Source organism: Rhyacophila brunnea, unplaced genomic scaffold, assembly GCF_057557595.1.
Source record: "Rhyacophila brunnea isolate RB1 unplaced genomic scaffold, BYU_Rbru_1.0 scaffold_1, whole genome shotgun sequence".
NCBI classification, from domain to species: domain Eukaryota; kingdom Metazoa; phylum Arthropoda; class Insecta; order Trichoptera; family Rhyacophilidae; genus Rhyacophila; species Rhyacophila brunnea.
In genome coordinates, this window is record NW_028232751.1 from 52,943,791 (window position 1) to 52,964,055 (window position 20,265).

The following is a 20,265-nucleotide window of genomic DNA, read 5'->3' on the forward strand; positions in this document are numbered from 1 at the left end:
AAATTGAAAATTATTAAAAAATGTCTCAAATTGCAAGCTTCGTAATTTTCCGCTAGGTGCCTTCGCAAGTTTAAAAAAAACAAATAGGTATTATGAAAATATTTATAACAAAAGTAAATGCCATAAGTATCATTATAAAATAAAATAAAAGTAGAAATAGGATATTAAAATACGAGAAAATACGAAGAAAAAAAATACGAGACATTCGCAAAAGGCCCCAGTCTAGGGGGCCTTTATTGCTTGTCAGGTCTTTGTTTAGATACAGTAGAGATAACACATCCTACTTATTTATGGGTTACAGTAGGTTGAGTTGGGTTTTGATTTGGTTTTTGGTCTTCCCGTACTAACTCTGTATCTTTACCATGTTTTTTTTTGTGACCTTCTTGGGACCCAGGTCTTACATTCACCATCAAACACTAAAATAGCTTTAGCATAATTTAAAGTTCCAACCCACACAGAATTACCTATATAATATTATGTATTTTACAGGTAGTGGCGAAGGGCAGAGGTAGGCTGTTAATATCCGACCATAAATAAAAGAATAATTATCCGACATAAATTTAATAGTGTACATTATTAAACTTTGATAGTCATACATATTTGTTTTCATTGAAATGAGACTACAATAATTTACAGATGGTGTTGGTTAGTTTTTGAAATTCAATTAAACTCTGCGTAACTAAGCCGTAATAAATAATAGTCAAAAATACTTACTTTAAAATATCTAAAATTATGCAACTAAGTTATTCATAAATTTGGATATTTTATAGATAGAATAATATTTTATCTACATTTATTAAAGTTTGGTTTAGCAGACGGTGTTGGTTGGTTTTTAAAATGCAATTAGATCTTGCGAAACCAAGCCATGATGAGTATTAGTCAAAAAATATCTAAAATTATACAATTCAATCATAATATATAACTTAGGATATTTCATAGATAGAATTATATTTTGGTTTAGGCAGGTCTTATTGAATTAAAAAAAAAAAATGAACCAACAATATGTGTAATATTATGTACCTATTATTAATCCAACGAAAACAAATAAGTACCTATGAATGAAAAAGTGTGCATAATTTTGTCGTATCTCCCAAAGTACCTATATCAAAACTATTATGGTTTGGTCTGGGAAGGGTTTAATTGAATTTTAAAAACTAAACGATACCATCTGTAAATTGTAGACTTAGTTCAATGAAAAGAAATACGTATGACTGACAAAGTTTAATGTGCACTATTTATGGCGGATCTTACCAGCCTACCTTCACCCTTCGCCACTGAACTGGCACAGTAGAATCTCACTCATCTGTAACTATAAAACCTAATGTGCTGTCTTACAGGAATATGCGGAAACAGCATGTAAAATAAAAAAGCCTTATGAATTTCAAAAGTCAGTACATAACAACATAAAGTTGTATGGTGTTTTATAATATTGTTTACCAAAGTAATTTATGGGCTCAATGATTTTTTTCTCACATTCAAAACACGTTTAAAAACTTTTGATTTTTTTTTGCAGAACCAACGTCTTCAGATTGATAGGGTACGAAAATACAATGAAATGTAATGCCATGCACATCTTTCTTATGTGTAGGTACCATTAGCGAAGGGTGGAGGTAGGCTGTTAAGATCTGAGATAATTAGTGCACACTAAACGTTGTCCTCAGTTTGAATCGAACTCGAATTGAAGATTGCAGATTACAATTTCGAAATGGTGATGGTTAGTTTTTTTAAATCAATTAAACCCTGCGAAAGCCAACTCATAACAGATAATAGTCAAAAAAGACTCGTCTACCTACCTGTAAAATATCTAAAATCATGCAATTAAATCACACATAACTTTGAATATTTTATAGATAGAATAATATTTTTTATTTATTATAGTTTGGCTTAGGCAGGGTGTAATGAATAATTATTAAAATGAATCAACAATAATGTAATACTTATGTATTTTTAATCCAACGAAAACAAATAAGTATGAATGAAAAAGTGTGCACAATTACCTACGTCGTATCACCCAAATTAGATCAAAACTAGTATGCCTTCTTTTAGGCATGGTTTAATTGAATTTTAAAGACTAACAAATACTATCTATAATCTGCATAATATGTAGATAGTAACTACAATAATTATTATTGTAGTCTTATTTCAATGAAAATAAATACGAAAGACACTCTTGTATTAAAGCCCAGATACGTGTATACAAAATAACTAAAACTATAATCGAAAATATTGAATCACTTGAGATAAATCAATTTTAGAAATTTTCTGCGAACCGGATATGATAATTACTTAATTAAATTAATTGCGATTAATTGAAAACGAATAACTTACTTTCAACAAACTCTGCGTCACTTTCCGAAGAAGAAGCCCGTTCTAAATCACTCGATGACATGTTACACTTTCAAAGGAACAAACGTAAATGATTTTGATTTAACAGGAGTTTGGAGGGCTCAATAGTTTTCTTAAAAAACAAGGATGCCACTCTGTCAACCGTATCGCAATAATATAGTACAGCATTTCCGATACCGCAAAAATGTAAAATAGTCAACTATTCTGTAATTGTATGCCAAATATGTATAAAAAAAATACTACTTTGATGAGTTTCAGGTGACAAATTTTGATGTAAGTACCTACTTATAGTTTTTTTTTTCAGAAAAACTATATTTTTACACCTTTGCACTTCAATCAGCAGATGCATATCTGGATAGAATAGACAATTAAAATGAGTATGTAGTAGTAAATCAGGAAATTTTAGACAAGATCAAATTAAAATTTTATTGGCTTGAACAGTGGCTGAAATGAAACCATACCTGATTCAAGCCATAATAGATAATAAATAGTAAACAAAATATTTGTTCATCTATAAAATATCTAAAATTATGCCATTAAACCATAAGTCATATTAGATAGTTTATATATAGAATAATATTTTTTATTGATTATGGTTTGGTCTAGGCAGGGCTAAATGAATTTTAAAAAACCAACCACCACCATCTGTAATATGTATTCAAATGCAACCAATCAGTAAGTATTACTGAAACAGTATGCACTATTTTTGTCGGATCGCCCATAGCATACATATTAAACTATTATGGTTTGGTTTACACGAGGATTAATTAAATTTTATAAACCAACCAGCACAATCTGCAAATTGTATTTTTAGTTCAATGAAAACAAATAAGTATGACTGACAAAGCTTAGTGAGCGCTATGAATGTCGAACTATGGATTTGTTATATTTAAAAAATAATAATATTCTGAAAAAGTATGCATATATAGGCACGCACTATTAAAAAAATATTTTTAGAAAAAAATACGACACTCGACGGGGTTGAACCTGTAAGCGCAGGTTTCGCACTAGTGTGCTTTTCCAATTAAGCTACAAATTGTGTTACAATAAGCATTTCATATAAGAACTACTAGTTAAAATCGTCGTAATTAAGTAGAATGCCCGTACTATAATTTGCATAATAAATGAAAACTTGGCGAGCCGAGAAAAAAAGTTGATTGAAAGAGGAAAAGAAAACTTGAAATACTTAAAATAGAATAAGTATCTTGAATTCACAGGTAAGCATCTTTACCTAAACAAAAAAGGGCTTCAAAATTTCTCAAATTCTCCGTATTTTTTGAGTAACAAAAAAAACTATACATCTCCAACAGAAGACAACCTGTACTATAATAACTGTTGTTAAATACGCGTACTATAATTCGACGAAAAAAGGTGGCAACCCTAACTCTATCATTACTGATAAAGAACTATGTAATACAATACCCAGTGCTATGTTCTGCGACTGTAATAAACTTATGTTGAATATTTATTTAGAAAACCTCAAATTATTAATGGTAACGAACTTGTGGGAAAAATAAGCAAAATACTGTCATCGTTTTGGCAAAACCATGTATGTAACGCTTTTATCGTAATAGACTTTTTAATAAAATTTCATTCATTATTCTTCTCTATTGCTGATAATTTTCTTCGCTGGTAAAAACATGTATGTGTTATGCAAACCAACTCAAAAAATATTTCAAAAAATTAAATCAGTTATGTATAAGGTTCAAAAGAATGAAAAGGTAATAAGAATCTGACAGAAGAAAAATATTAATAATTATGCAATCAAAAATTAAATATGGAGAGATTATGTGGAAAATGTTGAATTGTAATTGATGACTTAATTTCCAAAACTCCCAGTCATTATTGCAGTGCAAATACCTTCATGGTATATGTGAAATCACGAAATAATGCGTGAATACAGAAATCAGAAGAACAATCCTTTTTTTTAAATTCTCAAACACCAAAAAATCAGTATTCACCACGTAACAGATTAATAAATAGAATTCCGTACATTTACAGTACAATAAAGTACATTTCGACGCAGAGTTTTGAATGTGCGAGAGTCCTACGAATTTTTTCGTATACTTTGATATGCAATAGAACGGGACGGATATGGTGATCCCTTCTTGAAACGTTATTTTACAATATTTTCGTGTGAGGACTGTGCGGGGAATGAAAACATGTGTGCGGACATATTTTGGTAGGTATGCGCGCGCACACGCGCACATCTTAGAGGGGACATTGATCCGCAGGTAATTAATAAATAAATGTCAAAAGCTAAAAATCATCCTCCTGTAAAATAGCATTTTTGTTAATTCGCCCTTTTTACAAAACACCGACGACGTATTCAGATTCTTGACACGTGTTTAAGTTTATCCCGCAGTCTTTCACACTCGAGATCAATTGCCTGCTTTTCCACACCCGTTAGAGATTTCAGTTCCCATGATTTTCTGAGTTCCATAGTATTCACTTACAACAAAAAGATATGTGTGATATATTATTATGTGGTTATAAAATGGATAACATTTCAGAAATAAAATACAATAAATAGCCACATCATTAAAAAATATGATGCAATAATTAATTGGTGAACATGTACCTAATAAAGGAGAGTAGTAAGTATTACTGGATGGTTAGTCCGGTTAATCGTCACAATAGATCTCCAAAGCTTCCATAGTTATCAAATCACTCTGGTCGGACAGGCACATTTAGGATTATTGCCAATATGAAACTCCAGAAAGTTGAATACTCAAAGCTTATTGTAAGCCTATGGTAGAATCAAATAAAATAATATGGAACTTCAGAAAAGGCTCAATTTCCAAGATGCTGATTTGATTTGATCGTGTCTAAACATGAACCATAAAAGAATGGTTTAACATTGATGTCTTTGAGATGAATTAATGAGACCCATAAACTGGAACATCAAAGATGTATTGTAAATAGAATTTGCAACTACACAATTTCACAATATATCTACATACCTATTGATGATGTAGAGTTATATTGTGTATGGCATGAGGCAGTGGTGAAGGGTGGAGGTAGGCTGTTAATTTCCGCCATAAATGATGCATACTAAACTTTGTCAGTCATACGTATTTGATTTCATTGAACTGTGAATACAATTTACAGATGGTGTACCTACACTACACTTTTAAAATTCAATTATTTATACCCAGCAAAAATTAAACCATATATATAATAGTCAACAAATACTCGTCTATTTTATTAATTGTATTTCATCTAAAGCAGAAGAATACAAAGAAATAATTCTAATATCGGATGGAAGTGCTATTTCCAGAGAAAAAATTGAGGTTCAACAGATATTTCGGTTCTTGTTGGTTTATAGGAAGACAGCGGCAAACATGCATGCAAACATGCTAGATATTTGTTAGGTTAGGTTATGTTAAGTCAGGTTAGGTTGAGCTAGGTTTTCATTCTTGAATAATTCATGTATTATGCCAACATCGGATATGAAAATTGTCGCGGTTCCCGCCTGGCTTCCTGTAAAGTAAACCGACTTGTACCTACCTATATTTCTAGGAAAGGGACTCGCGATGATAGAAGCCGTTAGCATCCATGCCACCTTGGAGAAATATTTTAAGACTTCGATGAATGCCCCGTCCGATTATATATTTATTTATATAATGTATGTGGCTGGTAAGACCAAATGGACTTTATAAAATTAACGTCATTGATTTTGAATTTTCCAATAATAGTAATAAAATTAAATTTGGACCAAGTTCAGACACGGAAAATGAAAATTAAAAGATTTTTGTAAACTAAATCATGATCTTTAGAGTTAGACCATTATTATATTTATAATAAAGCAGTCTTCATAATTGTTGTGTTATTTTTTATTCATCCTTCTCCTGTAAAATTTAGGGAATTGCACATACATGGTTTTCCTAAAACGACGTTGCATATTATGCGATGAATTAGGGATTAGGGTTTGCAACTTTAAACCCGGGATTATTTTTGTGCTATGTCCTGGATATTTAATATTCATTGCAGAATACTGTTATTTCGTTTCGGCTATAGGTAATCTATATCGTTAGAAAATTAATATTATCAATTGAAGTGACTTGGTGGAATTTGAATTTAAATTCGTATTGATTTAATTTTTGTACTGTTCCATTTGAATATTTTTTTGCGACTCGAGTTTTGCATTTGGACACCTGCATGCACTATGCGCTCTCATAAATAATGGTAAATGCAACTAATTGTCTAACATTCGTCTGGCGTAATCTTCTTTGGTTTGGTTTATCCTACAATAATAATTGACACACCAAATTTAAGTATGGGATTACGAGAATAATTACTTTATAAAAAAAGGTTGGCAATAATTCATTCATTAACGTATTGAGCATAATAGCGCCTGTACAGTTGTGTGGATTTACTAGCCATAGTGCGTATTTTAAATAACTGTTTACACCTAAATGTGTTGACTGTCTGGGTAATCTAATTCTTCAATAGTAAGCGAGACGTGATGTTGTGATTTTATAGTACTATTTGACAGGTCGTGAAAATCGGTTAACCCGCCACTATCGTTCTGCTGCGCAAGTGCATATATAAAAGAAATCCCAACTGTCGCGTGAAAATTCAGAAGCTTCCAAACTGTTTTGATTCATGCATGGAATCTTGCAACTTTCATGATAATACATGTTTACAGGTGTATTTTATTGTTATGGCTGCGATGTCAGCAATAAATTAATTCATGCACGTGTAAACGGGGTGGGGTGTAAGATTAATAATTTATCTGTCCGACGATCGATTTTATTTAAATTAGGTACGTTATTATATATGAAAGATAAATACATAACATTTTATATAAATCAGATAATTTGTTAGGTACGTACCTACTATTTGTTTAATGAGTTTATTAATTCTACAATAAACTAATGAGATATTTTTGTAGCACACTATATGTAACTCGAGAATATTATTATGGAATGAAAACTGGATGCTGTGTAGAAAGAGACATAGTACATAGACAGGCAGAGGGAAATAACAAAGGCCCACATTGGATTTTAGTGCCATCGTTGATAATTACATTACATTTATTTATGTTTCGAATATCCCGAAAGTGTCTCAAAAATATTTGACAACCCTATATTATGCCACCCACATTAGCATAAATACATATACATATTACGGTACAACGCAGTAAGACGTGAGAAAAACCAGGGTTTGCGAACCTATGGCACGCGTGCCATGGGTAGTATGTGAACGATTTACAAGTATTTCCGGACTCTTCATTTATATTTCATCTTTCCGTACACATAATATATTATATTTTAAGCTTTTGTTATAATTTAACTTATGTTTGCTATTGGTTACAATAATTTATTAATAGATACAGCTGATGTTCCCTGTAGTGACACTTTCTCAGTGAAGAAAAGTGCATGCATTTTATTTAATTTAATAAATGTATGTAGTAGCCCTATGTAGTACTTATTCTACGTATTTTTCATTCATGAATTCATGAATTATGCCAAAATCGGCTATGAAAACTGAATTAACGTTCATATTGGATCTAATACAATTGGAGATCGTATAGCATACGGTCATCACTTTCCGATAAAAAAGCTCACGGCGAACTGTGCCACGGTGAAATCTTTTACGTACAATTTACATGTAACCGACATTGTTATCTTTCCAATAATATATCCATACAACTATATAGTATGTATTGTATGTAGGTAGATATCTAATGAAATTAGAAGATCAAATCATTACGGAGAATATGGATAACAGTGTACAGGTATTGTGGTTGTTGTACAGTGTCTAGTAGGTAGTAGAAGATCAAGACTTGAAGAAATTAATGGATTGGTTTTCTCAACGTCATCCCTTTCCAACAATTGATGCAGTAATGTCGATAAATATTGCAATTATTGGAGATAAATAGATCAACACAGCGCTCGAAATGGAAAAGTTCACGAACCGGAGCGCTCGACAGTTTTCTGAAGAACAATACATAGTTAGAAGACATAGTTATCAAATTTTATGTGTATTTCATAAAAATAAGTATGTTAGATTTTCTATTGTATGGCCTATCTAGCTCGGACGGTCAATTTTTTCTTCCACGAGACGGAGCGATAATTTTACCGATTTCACGAACAGGAACGGCGCTCCGTGCGCTCCGGTCCATTTCGAGCCCTGGATCAATAATAATTGAGAATGGTAAATGAGAAGGAGTAGACAGTATGGTTTCATTTCCAGCTGTCAACAATACTATAAAATTGGGTAACGCGACAATTGCACCCACGGTGGCCGCGTTAAGGCCGGCTTAAGCGTTGGACTATCACGCCGAGGGTCTCAGGTTCGAATCCTGGGTCTGGCAAGTACACATATTGTTTTTCAATTTGTGTGAGATGTCAGGGTATGGACCTAATAGGTTGAGCAAGTGGCTGACATCCATTTCTTGTAAAAAAAACAAAATCTGTTAATACAAACCTCTACCCTGTGGAGGCCCATATGATCCTATTAGGATCGGACATGGTCGAAAAAAAAAGAAAAAAAAACGCGACAATTTACCACCCCTTATACTGTTTCAGAGGATGACAGAGGATATCCAGCTGATGCTGCACAAAAAGACACAAAGAGCATTATAAAGAATTTTTCTATTTAGTAAACATAGTTCCACAGATGTTGACTTTGATGAAGTTTAGTAATGGTTTCGCAAGTGAGATTTTTGGAAAATGACCTAAGTATAATTTCAATGCTAACAATTAATTCGCACATTCAAATATGTTAGTGAGACACTCTTACACAGTTAACACTGCTATTTCCATGGCTTCAGCATTTGATGCCGTTGTCAGTATCGCTAGTCTAGTTCTGCTGACAGGATCAGCACCATCTCATGAAAACAAAATTAAAACAATCGAGAGGTAAAACTGCGGAAATATGTCAAAGCTGGCGATAACATTTTGTTTCTCCTTAGATTATGTGGTTGGCATACAACGTCTGCTCTTTTCAAACAAGAAAAAATCAAATTGAGTACCATTTTCTAGATTCTAGATGTACCTCCTCTTAAATGAATTTCCAAAATTCATTTAAAGAAGTGGACACCGAGGCAGGAGAAATTTTTCAAACCATAGAACGAATTCTATGGTGGTAACAATATAATAAACGACACATTGCAGTACGCTACCAACGTTTTACTAGGTACGTCAATTAATAAAAACCAATTTGATATCGCTACTCTGCCACCAACAAGAGATGCTGCACGATGCAATGCATGCATCCATCCATTCATTCATCAAGTGCAAATGATATGGAATTGAACTAATTCCATGGTCCCCACATCCTGAAGCAGACCCCCAGGCCAGGATCTTTGGCGGACCCCCCTATCTATTGCTAGGATTAAAGGTACCTAGTGTGACGGTTTCCAGTAGCATTTTACAAAATGATGTTCCAGGTAAAATTAAGAGTAGGTATTCAGTGTATTTTAGCGATTTTTTTATATCGTTAAATAAATACATTTAAATTGTAAAGTTGCATCGATACACGATATCTAATAAATTACATTGCATACCTTTATAATATTTTTAAACATTAAAACCCTTCATGTAAATTAGTGCCGCAGGCGGCGTTTCTTTTTATTATTAGAGCAAATATGTGATATGTGCAAATATCTGGTCAATCCGCCACGCCGGGCCTCCAGATTAGAGCCCTGTCAGCCCCGCCTTGTGGGGGCCATGACTAATCTCACTAATCCACATGAGTGGGGCTGGAAATGTAGGTAGCAATAATGGATCACTCCAGTCAAAACTACAAAGGATTCAACTCACTAGACCTTAATTATATAATCATCATCATCATCATCAGCCGGGGTCAATCCACTGCTGGATAAAGGCCTCCCCAAGCGTTCTTCAACTCTCTCGGTCCTGTGTCGTTCGCTGCCACGTATTTCCGCCGAACTTTACCAGTTCGTCAATCCAGCGGCTTTTTGGGCGACCCTGTGGCCGTTTCGTGTCCCTTGGGTACCACTGGATGACGGCATTTGTCCAGCGGCCGTCTTTTCGGCGAGCAATGTGCCCCGCCCATCTCTATTTCAGCTGTTTGGCAACGTCTATTACATCGCGTACTCTTGTCTGCTTCCTAATCCATTCATTTCTCTTACGGTCCTTTCGCGTGATGCCCAACATACACCTCTCCATGCCTCGCTGTGTGACTCTTAGCCTTTGGACATCTCTCGTGTTGAGGGTCCACGTCTCGCAGCCATACGTGAGCACGGGTAGCACACATTGGTTGAACACCCTACGCTTAAGACATAATGGTAGGTCACTCTTGAAGATACTATTCAGACGTCCGAAAGCACTCCATCCCAGCCTTGTTCTTCGAGCAATTTCATCGTGCATGCTTCCGTCTATGGACACCTGCTGTCCGATATAGACGTAGCTGCTGACTTGCTCGAGTTGGGTGCCAGAAATTATGTAATTATGTAATAATATCATGAAAACCTAAAAAATGATGTCCGTAACTGTGACTGCAAACAATCTGGATGAAAGCGTTCCATAATCTGTGAGCTTTGCAATGAACGATCGTGCAAAAATGTGCCAGAGCTTCTGGTTGACAGTAAAGTCGAAGAAAAAAAACGTTGTCCATTATCGAGCAAATTCACGAGGCTGACAAATTTGAATAAAAATAATAAAAAAAATACTGTACGAATTGGGACAAATGAACAATTAAATTCTGCGGCTTCATTGTAAGTTTTTCCTTAATCGGTTTTTTCGGACACTGATAATCATAACTTACCTACATTACAAATCGATATTCCAGTATTAATATTAATCAATTTATGCAGACTGAGGTACCTACCAAAATTTAGTTGAAAATGTTTTTCTGAGGCGGACGAAACCGGTCCAAATATAATTAATAAAAGTGGAAAAACTTCTAAGTATAAAAATTTGGGGTTTTTTTTAATTAAATTAATAGTACCAAACTACGTTAATATAATATATATTCTGAATAGGTTGGTAAATTTCGTTGACTTTCGTTAAATAAAGAATCTTTGAATTTTATATTCAATATAATATGTAATCATTTTTATTTTGTAATAACTTTGTCTTTAAAATTTGTTTGTATGGTAATATAACATACATATTTTATATCAGTTGGCAATATCACATTGAAGCGGACGAAACCGCACTAAATAAGTAAACCAAAGAAGTCGGAGAAGGCCTTCTTATGAAGATTGAGCAAAAAAACTATGAAAAGTGAAGCTGAAAACAAGTTACGAAGGGTAATTAAAGAATGGCTCCAAAGACTAATTAAACTATTAGGTACAAATTTCTGAAAATTCTTATAGACTATTTTAACTTTTTGTTGACCATATCCGATCCTAAGATCATAATATTATGTGCCTCCATAGAGTGCAGGTTGCATTAACATATTATGTTTTTACGAGAAATGGATGTTAGCCACTTGCTCAACCTATTAGCCGGCTGTCACATCAAATCTCGTCCGCCTACAACGTGTCGAATACGTTGATGTGACGTCATAGTTATTCACAAAACACACTTTGCCAAATGGAGATCCGCAGATTGGTCGAATACGACTATTTAGTTTGAAAAAAACATCTGCTGTTGCAAACGACAAGATACATGTTCTCGGGCTCAAAGTCGAAGACGCAAGGCCGCATACCAACACCTACGAATTGGTCATTCCTATACAGGCTCGACGATCGCCGCATTCAAATATCTATACATTTCGAAGGCTACGCGCGACTGTCGCTAGATAGATTTGCGCGGTCTTCACAAGCAACAATGGATTAGAAGTCTTAGGATTTAGGTCCATACTCTGACTCCAAACACAAATTGAAAAACAATATGTATATTTGCCAGACCCAAGATTTTAACCTAGGACCCATAACATTTTAACGACACGTGGACAATACTACACAGTGCGTTTCATTTAATTTCATAATTAATAAATAATAATTACTACCTATAGGTACAATATGCGCAAAACGGATCGTTTGGTATTTTTTTTTAATTTTACACCTCTTTGCAGCGCTATTATAGCGCGTTATCTATTCGATATTAGGTATAACAAAATATTTCGGACAAATTTTTAGACAATCATGCTTTCAAATAAAATGGTAAGTAATTATTATTTTTAAGGTTGTAATTACCTATCGGTGAAGAGATATTGTGAGAAAACCGTTTTTGTGCGCCATTTTCTAAGATGGCGGCGCTAGCCGGCGTGCGCCAAGTTCGAAAACTTGAAATTTTTATTAGGACACTACAAACTATAAAACATGCCCAAAAATCAGAACAAACATACCTACATTTTGCATTGTAAGTCCTCTTTGTCGGTCCCTGCTACTAAAAAAATCTTCAAACAATAAAAGATGCGTATTCGCTAGAAACACGGTAAAAGATAGAATATCAATTTTTCCCTATGAAAAACTATTCGGCACACAAGACAGTCGAAAAATAATATTACATTTGGCAATTCTTGGCACGCACGCGTAAAAAGGTTCGCTAATCCTGGAGGAACCTATCGGACCGAACTTTTTTTGTTATTTGCAATAAATTATAAGTAACAAATAAGTTTCAAGCCAAATAGAAAATAATAAACGTGACGAACTCAGCTCACTTCAAGCTATAAAAATGCACCCAAATCAGTTTCAAATAATATTAAAATGTGATTAATTGTTTTCAAAACAAAGTGTAATGTGTAACTGTGCATTCCCCGACTTCCTTCGACGCATTTACGAAGAAGTAAAAAAGTCGTCGACACTTAAATTTGGGTCTAAATAACTTTAACATGAAACTGAATCTAAAAGCAACGCGCCTACATACAAACATACTATTTATTTAAAAACTATAATATACATACCTAGGTATTATATTATTTTGTTTTAACTTATATTTACATACACCTAGTTACAGAATTATCTTGTAAAAATGTAGATAATTATAATTATTATACTTACCTAACGTGACCATACGTCCCGTTTTCAGGAAGGGAGTAACCCATAGTAATAAATTACCTACAATAAGATTAAGTGTAACTGTGGGAGAAAATAAAAAGAAAGACACTTTAACTTTCAAAGTGTTTCATTTCAATTAATGCTTGGACCTCTCCTCTGCAAACTTTTATATTTATTTTGTACTATCAGGAGTTCTAAACATTACCGTCTGAGCTAGCCCAGACACTCCTAGATATGTCAATAACAATTTTAAAAAAGGCGCGAAAAATCAAAAAATCGGTAGAAAAAACACAGTTGCAAGTCGCAGTTCTTTTAATCACCAAAGTAAATTTTAAGAAGTCCTGCCAAGAAATTCATTCTTATTTGAAATCAAAACCAAATATACCTACTTACTTTGTTCTTCAGAAAAAATATAAGTAGTTAGGTACCTATAAGACCACATACCTAAATTATTTTATTTTCACATGTTCATTCCTGTTGTTTTCATTTAATAAATAAAAAATAGGTAATTCTTGAATACACATAGGTACTTACTATTTATTACCTACCTATAAAATAGTCCCTTTTGAGGAAAAAAATAAATGATTACGTTATATTACATAGCAGTCAGTAACCAAGGTATATTTATTTTTCGAAGCAAAATTCATCAATTTTATAACCTTGATAGTGAGTGGTACCTATTTATTCACATTTTAACCAAATAATGCTGTAGCTAGGTAGGTATATACCTACTTCAATCTAGGGCTGTAACTAAACATCACATAAGTACAAGTAAAAATATAAATATTAAGTATAAAAAATAGATTATAAGATAATATAGGTGCGTATTTTTCTAACCATGGCCCCCACATCCTATAGCGAGCCTCCAGGTCAGAATCTATGGCGGGCCCCCTACCTATCGCCAAGGTTAAGGGCAGTGTGATATTCTACAGTAGTGTTCCGCAAGTGGTTTCCACGGAACCCCAGGGTTAAGGGTATTCCGTGTATTTTTAGCAATTTTTAAATAAACCAAGTTGATTTAGGTATTGAGTTGTCGGAACTCAGCATAATATTATGAAGCATTGATCGTGACCTCCTTTTGTGGAAGGTACCTACCTAAAAAATATGGAACTCTTCGCCATATTGGATAAAAAACCATTTTGTAAGTCTAAGTCAGGAGACACACTTAAAAAGTACCTAATTTTAAAATAAAATTCTACGCGTGAATTATCATTTAATTATATCAGTTACAATTAAATCAAATTACATTGCACAGCCACAAAGTTTCTCCAAAGGCTACTGCGATGTATGTACTGTACTGAGTTCCAATAAGTAGGGTTTGGAGGAGTATTTTGTATAGGCGATGTTGAAATAGGTACAATCGCAAAAAGTTTCATCGATGTAGTTGCGTAAATTGCCTCTACCGTGCTTTCTGATAAGTAGGTTTCGGTAAGCCGCTTTCGGGTATATATATTGGGTCGGGTAGGTAAGGTATAGGTATGTATTATTATCGGGTATGGTATATGTATTATAACCCGTTATTATACCAATATTATTGGATAGCCAATCTATCCGACTGTCAAACACTCAATTTTAATGCGACAAACCAAATCGAGACAGTCCACTGACGTCCCGTGGGGGTAGGCAGATTGAGCGTCGCTTGGGGGCGGCAGTTACTCGAAGGGCGGCAAATCGAGAAGAATCATTTGGTATATATAGAAATAGCTACGTAAACTGAGTTCCTACTTAATAACGAAGATATCTTTCCTTTTAAAAAATCAGCTCACTAGTTGGAAACAAAATGTATTAATTAACATAAAAGGTTTAACAGGACTGTATTTTTTGTCGGGTTTGCGATGTCTAGTTTACTCCCCTTGTTGATGTCCTTGGTGACCAGAAACGACACGAGCACGGATGATAAAAAAATATTGTATATAATATAGGGCGGCATTTTGTCTAGGGACGTCACTGAGAGACACGCTTATAGGTAGAGGAAGAAATATTCTTCTGGCATTACGGCCACAACGAAATCACTTTGCAACGGTGTTAGTGTGATTTGAAAGTAACGATTCCAACACTTAAATGAGTTGCCTATATGTACTGCCAGAAGAATCTGACACCATTCTACCTATAGCGTTGTTGAGTGGTTTCCATAAACTCCTAGGTAAGATATCACTTGGGTTTAAACTTCAGTGCCAGGGTTGGCAAGGTACATGTGGATACATACCTAATACATTTTTACACCCGATGAAATCTGAACATCTAATGTGCACCTGTATGTGAGCATACCACCAGTGGTTATAGCTATAGGTCAGATATTCGGGAAATTTATGCTGGATAGTGCCGGGGTCCGACGAGGCTCGGTAAAGTAGTAGGCAATGCACGAGTGATGGTCAGTCGTGCTGGCTAGCTACGGACTTTCCGAACTCTATAACGAGTAGTATCGTGTCGCACATGTGTGGACGCGTCCCATACAAATAGTGTGGGAAATACATTCCGCCATATGTGTTATCAACTGTGATTGTATCTGCATAAAACGTAAAGCTATGCGTAGATTTTTGTCGAAATAACTTCTTCCTTTGATGACATTTTATATTGAAGGTTGGTGACCAAATTGTAGTACAAATTTATCTCTTATACTGGACCAATGATTGAGTCCATGACGCTATAAACGTGTCAGAATGAAACGATTTCAGTGCCACACTTCTTAGTTCCGAAACGAAGCTGCACGGGACTGATGTAGCAACCATGCAACTTGGTGCTTAAAGAAAGAGTTTAGAAAATATATATATAATCTTGGACTTGCTTTGCCGTCATTTATCTTTAGTGACATAATATAGCGTCCTTTGTACCTGTGTACCTACTGAAACTCTGCCGAAACAGGAGTCAGGAGTTGAAAGTAATGAATCTAAGGAGGGATAGCAATTATCCCGTCTTCGATACAATGCAGCAAACTTTTCAAATTGCTTCAAAGTTGCCCTTGGTTGATATCAATTCGGCCAATTTTGGCTGCGAAGTCACCACGGGCGGTCAGAAACTGACTTACCCAGACCGGTCGTATCAGATCACCGATGCTTTGGACATTGAGCCATTCACTAAAACTTTATTAAAATAATCTTCCAACCAGAATTCTCCCACGATTCCGCTGCCATCGAATATGACAGAAATAACTAATAAAAATTTATTTTTCCTTCCAGGTGCTTGCTCGAGTGATCAATACGCGTGCAACGATAGAAAGTGCATAGAGGGCTTCAGGAGATGCGACACATACGTAGACTGCAGTGGCGGTGAAGACGAAGAGAATTGCCGTAAGTTATTTGCAAATCACTAATTATCGCGACATTGTACTTTACCAGTTAACTCTGTCCATTACAAGACCAGTGAGTCAATTTTAGCGCCCGCGTTCACTGATTGCGTGTAAATTGTACGTAAAACATTTCACCGTGGCACAGTTCGCCGTGAGCTTTCTTATCGGAAAGAGATGACCGTATACCAGTTTCGAAGGGAGGACGTAGGCTGTTAAAATCCACCATAAATAGTGCGCAATAAACTTCGTTAGTCATACGTAAGTATTTGTTTTTATTGAACTAAGAATACAATTTACAGATGGTAATGGTTAGTTTTTAAAAATCAATTAAACCCTGCCTAAACCAAACCATACCTAATAGTTTTCGTATATTTTGGGCGATACGACAAAATTGTGCACACTTTTGCATTCATATCTACTTATTTATTTTCGTTGGAACTTAATCCAACAAAAACATATTACATATTATATTGTTGGTTCATTTTTTTTTAATTCAATAAGCCCTGCCTAAACCAAACTATAAGAGATACAAAATATAATTATCTATGAAATATCCAAAGTTATGTATGATTGAATTGCATAATTTTAGATATTAGTAGATAAAGTATTTTTTGACTATTAGGTATTCATTATGGCTTGGTTTTGCAAGGGCTTATTGAATTTTTAAAACTAACCAACACCGTCTGTGAATTGTAGTTAGTTGTGCACTATTTATGGCTGATCTCAACAGCCTACCTCCACCCTTCGCCACTTCCGTTTACTGTACGGTCTCCAATTGCATTAGATTCAATATGAACATTAATTCAATTTTCATAGCTGATTTTGGCAAAAACATGAATGCAAGAATGAAAACCTAACCTTACCTAACAAATAATCTATTTAATAGGTTATTTTCAAAATTTGTTTGCCGCTGGCTTCCTGTAAGCCGACAAGAACCGTGTTTTATTTAGATATGAATTTGATGTCAGTACTATACGACCCAAAGAGGATGGACAGTCTTTAATTTACGGCCATATATTTCCGATACAACATTTCACGGTGAAGTGTGATACGGCGAACTGTATTCATACAAGCTTCCGGACACGGCGTCAGAGCGTAATTTACCGGTAATGTTCCTAGGCCAGAGGTCGGAAAATTTTTATGGCAGAAAAGCGAAATTTGAATAGGTAACTATATATTTCTATCTACCTAACCGCGCTCCGCCATTTCTACTTGCACTTTCCTCGGGGAAGTTTCCCAGGTATATTCCTCCAGACAGTAACGATGCATATCGCATCTGCAGTTATAACCACTGGCGGTCTACTCACCTGCTTGTCACTGCATTCGTGAGAACAGTGGCGCACCCAGGATTTAATATTGGGGGGCCCAAGGAAGAGAATGTAAATTAGTCCCATAGGCTCTTTTTCTTCTTCATATACTTAATTATTTTTTATATATTTTCACAATACACGGCGGTATATTTGTACAGTTTATCCTGGTCGAAGTCGTTCTTTTCGCCGAATGTTTATCGTCGATTTTTGGTTTTTAATATTGAGGTTCCAAAATATTAATTATTGGAAACGGACAAAAAAATTATTATTGCTTTTAATTTATACGCAAACCTACTCAGCACAACACAGCCTAATTTCTCGTTTTATCTATTGCACTCAGTGTACCTACACCATGGCCCTCACATCCTGAAACGGGCTCTCAGGCTAGGATATGTGGCGGGGCCCCTACCTACCGCTTAGAAGGCAGTGTGAAACTTACTTATAACTTATAAGTACAGTGAATTATTGGTGATTTTTAATACATCTACTTTAATAATGGAGCCGTCGAGTATCGACACAATAATCAGAAAATATATTGCACAATTATATAATTTAAACAGTTCATGGTCACGAAGTATAATAGCGCCGCAGGTGACTTTTTTTTACTATTACAGCTAATTTATGATGTGTGTTTATCTTACTTATCTGGTCAACCCCAAATGTATAGTTTATAGGCTTTCAATTTCAATGTTTAAAATCATTCTGATAATTTTCGGGGGTGCCAGGGCCCCTTGCCCCTCCCCCCCTGGGCGCGCCACTGCGTGAGAACATTAAATACATTTTTTTAATTGATTATAATATTGCTATAAAGTCCTTAAGTACGTCATTAAATATAAAACATTATACCCCGTATGGGTAAACATGTATTATCTTACAGTTGCAAGCTTGCATGCATGAATCAAAAAAGTTTGGAAGCTTCGTAATTGTCATGCGACAATAGTGGCGAAGTGTGAATGTAGGCTGTTAAGATCAACCATGCACACTAAACTTTGTCAATCAAATGTATTATTTTGTTTACATTGAAATAAGACTACAATTTGCTGACGGTCAGCCGTAGTATATCAATGGCCATAATAAATAACAGTCAAAAATACTCGTCTATCTATAAATTATCTAATAAGTATACTAACGGCCCACGTGCGCCACTTAGGTCAAAATGGAGATTTTATGGTATTTTCAGAGCATAATCCTGTACATTCCTTTATCGTTGTAGATAATATATTTATATAATTTTGAAGCCTTATTATCCTTTATATTTATTTTAATTAATTTTATGACTGCATAAAGTATTTTTATTACATAAAATAGTATTCTTTTCTCTCTCTCTCTGTCTCTCTCTCTCTCTCTTTTCTTTCGATCTAATGCCGTGTCCGCACTGGCAACATGTCGCCGGCAACCTCGTTAAATTTTACGATAAGTATTATAATTATCGTAAAATTTAACGAGGTTGCCGGCGACATGTTGCCAGTATGGACTCGGCATAATGTTTTAGAATATTGTAATATTTCAGTACCTACATCCATGTGCAGTGGTGTTAAGATTTTTTAGTTTTATTAATTTTTAAACGCATTAATAAAACCATTAGTACAATTTATGTTAACATGTAGGTATAGTGAAATATTTACGATCAAAAAATATATTTTATAATCTCTGTGATCCCAAATTTGACAAGAATTATGCATTTTATTATTCAACAACATGGGGACGATTAACACATTTGAAGATAATTATAAAGCTATTGACTATAAACTATGTCTTTGACCATTCAAATGTGATACTGATAAGAGTGATAAACATCCTACGAATAAGATTGCTTTATAATAATTATTGACCTAAGAATAAGGTAGTATTTTTTTGAAATACACCATTTCTATTAGTATTTCCCAGTGGTTAAGCGACAAGATACGGCCGTAGCCATAAATTGACAAACTATAACTCAAATAGGAAGTAAAATCATGTTAACGCGCGTGTTTGAACATGTACCTAACCGGAAAAAATGTTTTTTTTAAACGGTACTTGTTCAAATACGCGGGTTAACATGATCTTACTCCCTACTTGGCCTACTTCATTGAATTGAAAACAAATAAGTGTGAATGGAAAAGTTTGCACAATTTTGTAGCACCAGCTATCGCCGAAGTACTATAAGAAAACTATAATGGTTTGGTTAGCCAGGGTTTTATTGATTTTTAAAAACTAACCGACACGATCTGTAAATAATTGTAGTATTGGTTCAATAATAACAAATATGTGTGACTTGACTATTGAGTGTGCACTATTTATGGCGGATCTTAACACCCTACCTCCACCCTTCGCTACTGTGCGACAGTTTGATTTTTTTCGATCTGCGCCTGCGCAGTAGAACGATAGTGGCAAACCTTCCGGCAAAAACGAACTACTAACGA

At 34.6% G+C, this 20,265-nt stretch overlaps 1 protein-coding gene across 4 annotated transcripts in view; it reads left to right on the forward strand.

Annotated features, from left to right (window-relative positions):
- trol (terribly reduced optic lobes) overlaps positions 1-20,265 on the forward strand; it is a 602,293-nt gene that overhangs the window by 478,072 nt on the left and 103,956 nt on the right. For all 4 annotated transcript variants that reach the window (XM_085947167.1, XM_085947174.1, XM_085947183.1 and 1 more), the window contains one exon: positions 16,444-16,554. In XM_085947167.1, coding sequence (XP_085803293.1) covers positions 16,444-16,554 — 111 coding nt within the window. The remainder of the gene's footprint in view (positions 1-16,443; positions 16,555-20,265) is intronic.